Source organism: Annulohypoxylon truncatum (assembly GCF_022578515.1).
Source record: "Annulohypoxylon truncatum strain CBS 140777 unplaced genomic scaffold F4807scaffold_36, whole genome shotgun sequence".
Taxonomy (NCBI): domain Eukaryota; kingdom Fungi; phylum Ascomycota; class Sordariomycetes; order Xylariales; family Hypoxylaceae; genus Annulohypoxylon; species Annulohypoxylon truncatum.
In genome coordinates this window covers 98,333-104,548 of record NW_025953822.1, presented here as the reverse complement: position 1 = coordinate 104,548, position 6,216 = coordinate 98,333, and the positions used below count along the sequence as shown (strand labels likewise).

Here is a 6,216-nt window from a genome sequence, read left to right as displayed (position 1 = left end):
TGCACCTCCTATGACCGCGGCCCATTCTGTTAATTACACCGAAGGCGGGTCGCGATGTATTTGGATAGCGAGGTAGCTTTCTGTCCCAAGATTGTCGTTCTTCACCAAGAGCCTTCCGTCATCGCCCTAAGACCACCACTTAGATGCCGACGGGAGTCTGGCAGAGAACATCCTGTCCAGCCTGTAGATGTTGTTAGTTCGTGCGTGTGGCAGATGTAGGAAGTTACTGTTACTTACGACAGGGATGACACAGCAGCGAGCTTGCTGGCCAATGGCAGCGCAGGCAGCCTTGAACTGGGTAGCGCTGGTGAGCTCCGTGGAGGCTAGAGTGGAACTATGTTAGCAGATATTCGATTTTCCGATTCTAGGTTTCAGGGAATCTTACGAGTCGCGCAGTTAAGGTCGGCAACACCAAGAACATCAGTAGCGCAGCACTGGGGGTTGCTGTAGAGGCCGGGGTTGCAGGCAACGTAGCTGCCATCACCAGCGTAGCCGGGGGTAGCCATGACGGCGGTGGCCATGAAGGCAACGATGGCGGTAGTGAACTGCATTTTGATGGTAGTGTTGGATTATTTTGAACCTTGAGATTCGGCGGATGGTGCAAGAGACAGAAGTGAGGGCTGACTTGGAAGATTGATGCTGTTGATGGTGGTGGTGATGGAGGAAAAAAAGTCCAGATGAGACAGGAAGACAACAGATTCTTATACTCGAAAACCAACCTTCCTCCGGGCTGTCTTCTCCGTTCATGACCAGGACATCTGATGGCCCAGGCTTCTCAAGAAGGCCCATTCAAGTTTTTGGTTGAGTGGTTGAGATTGACAGCACCAGGATGCAACGTCGGGCTGTGGGAATAGCTTCCCATGTTCAAGCATGGACCGTATCGAAAGGAGGTGAGAGCGATGCGCCTATCAGGTCCATCTCTGTGAACCAAACATCGCTATAGCGGCATTCAATTTCGAAGGAGCTCAAGAGCTGAATGCAGGACACAAGGGTAGTTAGAGATTCGAGAGCCTGACGGGACCAGCTCCGTTACTCAACAAGGGAATAGATCGACAGCAGCACCAAGTTGGAAGAGTTGTTCCCAAGAAGGTAAGCTTAAGCTCCTGGTACCAAGCAGCCAATCAGACTCAAGCACGATGACAACGCAATGTTGCAATCGTACGCTTTTCAACTTTGGTTGATTAATTTAATAGCCTTCGCAGGTGACGTCGAAGGCTGTTTTTTCTGTTCCATTCATGCCGCTCTTTTAACATACGTAAGCAGACCAGGGCTCAGGACAACACAACTGGCAGAATGCCTTTTCGTCACGACATTACCTACACCGTTCCCTCTTGGCTGTCCTGAATTGCCTATACGAGGCTCCGCTATTAGGGATGGACTAGCACACAAAATAGGATATCTCATTTTCAAATTACGCGTATTCGTTTTTCAAAACCTCATGTTACTGACATGATATCAGGTTCAAATTGAACTCTGTCATATTATATGTTTCGGTATTTGACGTTTTATGCAAGCCTCTCCCGCGAACCCTACATCTCATGTTTCACGGGAAAGCTTGGCTCATCTCTCTTCACACACAAAAATTCTTCATGCAATCACCCTTCTTATTTTCCTGTACAACGCGTATGTACATACGTGTGTGTGTGCCTAGCTAGGGTGGGCCAGCCACTTAGACGGCGAATATGCAATCCCCGCAAAGGCCCCAGCCCTGTTTACCTATTATGAAATACCATTCCGTAATGACTGGACGCCCATGATCAGCTCTAAGGCTTTAAATTGCTTGTGGCTTGAGCCTCAACGTTTGATTCGATGACTGCCGCAGCTAATGCTTCATTGCCGAATCGGGAACCGTCACACTGCATCATGCCGGCGTTTTGACAGTGGCGGACTTTGACAGGTCCATTAATAAATAAAGTTCTCCACTGACAGATCTAGGTGGAATAAAGCTAGATCCACGATCCTGTGCCTGAGCCAGATCTGAAGGCGGCGTACTGGCGTACTCGGATTCTAGGCCCGAGTCTGTATCGACAATCACACCATTATATGTGGTCCGCCCAAAGATATTTCCATCTTTCTCGTAATAAGGAATTGGGGTTTAATGAGAATTCACTTGAAATAATGTTAATAGTTTCAGCTTACTACTGTGGTATTTTCTTGAGAATAAACGCATACCCCAATGTTATGTGCCATCGCAGTGAATCAATTCCAACGATACCTAGTCCCAGGGGTCTTTTTGCTTAGAGGCGCGGAGAATTTCCAGGCCCCTATGGGTCCCAAGCAATCTTTTCATCTGAAGTTCCGTTCTCCATTGTAATTAGTGCCGACTGCATACCGTAAGCCATGCAGATTATCCTTGTATTGTCAACTAACATGCTACGTGACTGATCCAACTGACTACCTAAATTCAGCTAACAAGCTTCTTATGCAAGAGCGGTATGGAACGGGACGTAGGAATTATTCCGAGGAACAACTTCAGCATGTACGCGAACGCAGGAAGACGTCATGTCAAAGAAGTTGATTTATTACGCGCCTCTCGGAAGCCTTGGAAAGCGAGAGTGTCCCAGCCGCTAAGGTATGAAGTTGACAGCAAATGACCTTATTCGCCTCCTGGTCACATTGAAACGAAATACAAGTTTCCCTCCGTGTAATCTCCTATAACAGGTATCAATTCGTCGGTGAACACACAATCATACTCAACAATATTGACCGGCCCCAGCGGTAAAGGGGCGGGAATTCTGTGCGCTGCGGACCGTTGGGGCCGCGCGGAGCCCATTAACGCTTCCGCTGAATCCGCCACCTGTATGAGCTGCATTAGTTTGGTTCCTAGGCTTTAAGCTCAGCAGTTGGTTTTTTGGAAGGCTGGCCAACGAAGATCGTACGACTCCCCAGCATAGGGCTATTCAAAATTTCTAGAATTGCTAGTTTCCTTGGTAAACAAATCTCAACTAGTTAGATTCTCCACGCGTTTCCCTCTTCCCGTATTCATGGTTGAAGATATGTTGGTTCTAGGAGATAAATTTGCCCCTAATGTTGATCGCTGTGCCCCGTCTTCCAGCTGTCCACGTTCTACATTTAATGGGTTGTAACCTCCCGAATGCTTCGGAAATGCAACCTAGCCAGCCACGTTTCTGACAGGTACTTCCGCAGCTTCTTACCCCAGATCATGAAAAACAGGAGGAAGAGATTATTTAGAAGTAGTACGCCTCCAAAGGCTCCCGAGATGACGACAGCGTAGCCGCTCTCCAATACCCACGCTAGCACTTTTAATCCGAGTCCGAAGCTGATGGCTTGCTTGCCGATGTTCATGGCAATCAGCATCTCAGATGTGTTAGCGTAGTAGGAATCTACGGCATATGCAAGCGTGAAAGAGAAGTAGAAGTACGCAGCCCAATAGTTCATGGCTCCACCCACAAAGAAGCATATCCAATGCAGACCCCTTTCCGCGGTAAGACCGTAGAGAACAATTCCAGCCGGCCCAATTAGCATTGCCGGCAGCATCACACCTAGACGCATCTCGGCTTCTCGGATACCGTTGTTACGTTTGGTGAAGTACGCGGCTAGTCTATCTGAACTTGATGTAAAAGGAACGGCCAACCCGTAGCCCACCACCGCAGCAATAGCAAAAAGTCCAGAGTTTGTCTACGTATAGATTAGGAGCTGCATAGGCGCCGGAATGATGTTACCACGAAGGATGACTTACGACGGCCCAATTATAGGGTGGCGAAACGATCAAAATTGGGAATGTGTAAGAGAAGGCCAAGGCCGAAAGACCAATCTGCTGGCTGTTAGCACTCTACACGAACCAGGCCTTGATACTACTCCAATAACTATATTTTCAAGCTTCGATAGATGAACAGATCGAGATGACGGGACAATGGACTGTAACGTAACATACTGGAAACCTGTTAGCCCCAAGGAAAAGAATAGGATACCGCGGGTGATGTAAAATGAAGGGAAGCGCATTTCAGATCGGGATACTTCATCACTCACCATTGATTCCAAAAGTAGTAATTACCCACAAGGATTGCGGTACAACTAAATTACCAGTCAGCCGCAATACAGACCCAGAGACGAGATCCCCTGATGCTACGTACGGAAGTAAGTGAACGAGCGAATCATTGTCTTGAAGAAGGGTACGTCGTTGTCGACCCTTCCCCACAGGCTTAGTGTCTGCAAGAGACTTTTACGAGGAGGGACAACTAGGTCAGCATGTTGAGACCCCTTTTCAATTTCCGAGACTCCCTCCTTCTCTGTATCGTTTGGCGGCGTCGAAGGGTATGTGAAGGCCTTCCGATTATAGGATGTTTCCTCAACAAAGAAGAAAGCTAGGATGAGAAGCGCCATCGCGAACGCAAACTCCACGTAGAAGAACAGTCTCCAGCCATAACCACCAGCCAGCATGTATCCAGCTGGAAGCGATCCAAAGGTTCCGAGACATAAGCAGACTATTGGAAGTTAGATACAGATTGGGTAAAGGCTAATCCTGGACTCGCTATACCTGTATAGTATCCGATTCTCTTCCCCCTTTCATGCAGGAAGAATATGTCATTCACTAATTGAACGGGTAAGGCCTCGCAAACTATTACTGAGTTAGGAAATTTCTACGCAGCTGAAATGTTCAGATACTTGAAACATATCTCGAGGGCTGTGGATTAGTCCATCCAAGAGGAAAGTTCTAACCCTCAAGACGAGTCAGAAAGGGGGAAGACTCAAATTTACCTACCGCAAGAACCGAATCCATGAACTATCCTCGCAGCAAGAAGCCCGCCGTACGTGGTACATCGAGATGCTCCTATCAAGCCTGCGGCAAACTATTACACATTAGAACCTCTGCTTCGGGGATTTAAGATTCTGGCGCGTCTTACCGAAACGAGAGAAAACAGCATTACAGGTCGGCGACCGTACTTCAAGTACATGGGCACGAAGATCAAGGAGCCTTTCTCGCATTAGCACACACACAACTTCTCTACTAGCGTTCACTCGACTCTCGAAGGCGGCGACACATACCAAAGCCAAACGCCAGATTAGGGTAAGAGACCAATTCGGAGGCCTTGGTCGTCGATATCCCGAACTCCTCGGCCCAAAGGTCGATGTACGGAGAGGGGCCGATGAGCGAGGAGTTCGCTAGAAAGGAATAAAAAGAGCAGATGATCAGGATCATCGTCTTCTTGAAATTGGACCACTGCAACGGGTCGTTGGGATCCTCGGCCGGAACCGGGAAGAGGGCTTGCCCGTACGCGACATCGTCGCCCTCTTTTACGTGTACTCATGTTAGTATCCAGAGCGGAGTTTAGGTAATATTCACTGGGTTTGAAGAGGCTTCTTTGGGCAACGTACCAGCGGCTTTCAGATTCACGGTCCCTGGAATGTCTTCCTCGTGCGCGTGACTATGCAGGAGGTGGTGGTCTTTACTCTGCGCGGCGGCTTCTGACGCCATCTTTTTTTTTTCTTTTAATTCAGCTGTACCAGGTGCTTGGGAAGCCAAGAGGATGAAAGAGAGAGGATGTCAATAACACAAGGGGCGATGCGGGCCGATGTATCGTCAGTCGTATATGAACGTTACACGACCTTCTATCTTCTGCTATTTGTTCGAGATTGCGTCTTCGCGTTTTCGCGGTCACATCTCACATAAGTCAACGATCGCAAATTCCCCAGCCAAGGTTTCGGGGGATTCTCGACCACCCCCATCTCTTAAATCGCGGGGAAGTAGTTGATAACCTGGGGTCGTATTACACATTCCATAATAGGCATGATGAGAACATCCCAGTATGTGGAGGGATGCTTATTAGTATAGCCGAAGCCCTGTTACCGAGGACTATCGTTATTTTACCCCGTTCCCCAAGCAATGGTCCTTTTGAAACTTGGTTTTAATGTCTTAACGCCGATAATAAAGACACATGACTCCTATTTGCTTTCCAATAACTTTATTCGCGTCGTCTTGGATGATCGAATGCTTACATGGAATATTGTATCGGAACAGGGAGTTGAATCAGCTAGGTGGCCCCTGAAGAGCCACTAGTATTCCTACGTTAGCGAGCTACAGCTGAGAATCAATTCGACGTTTTGTTACCTATATAATATAACTGCCGTGCTTCTTTGTGAGCCAGAACATGTCTCGATCACATCCGCACAGATGGTTCTCCAAGTACAACATTACAACCTCGCCACATGCTATCTCAAACTACCGTCCTTACGTGATACTTACCGGATTGCCGG

General features: G+C 48.0%; 2 protein-coding genes across 2 annotated transcripts; both read right to left on the bottom strand.

Annotated features, from left to right (window-relative positions):
• On the bottom strand, window positions 1-551 carry F4807DRAFT_470361 (hydrophobin precursor; the record flags this gene model as incomplete). Its single annotated transcript, XM_048002810.1, has 3 exons — window positions 1-181; window positions 238-323; window positions 386-551. 3 exons carry the CDS (start codon window positions 549-551, stop codon window positions 140-142), a joined length of 294 nt encoding a protein of 97 aa, XP_047850658.1. The 3' UTR covers window positions 1-139.
• Window positions 552-2,530: 1,979 nt separating this feature from the next.
• F4807DRAFT_440013 (putative MFS transporter) lies at window positions 2,531-6,060 on the bottom strand. Its single transcript, XM_047999259.1, has 9 exons — window positions 5,338-6,060; window positions 5,008-5,253; window positions 4,866-4,936; window positions 4,724-4,811; window positions 4,499-4,579; window positions 4,095-4,445; window positions 3,992-4,035; window positions 3,701-3,775; window positions 2,531-3,639 (listed from the first exon to the last, which is right to left on the bottom strand). Exons 1-9 carry the CDS (start codon window positions 5,435-5,437, stop codon window positions 3,073-3,075), a joined length of 1,623 nt encoding a protein of 540 aa, XP_047850657.1. The 5' UTR covers window positions 5,438-6,060; the 3' UTR covers window positions 2,531-3,072.
• Between the last annotated feature and the right edge of the window lie 156 nt (window positions 6,061-6,216).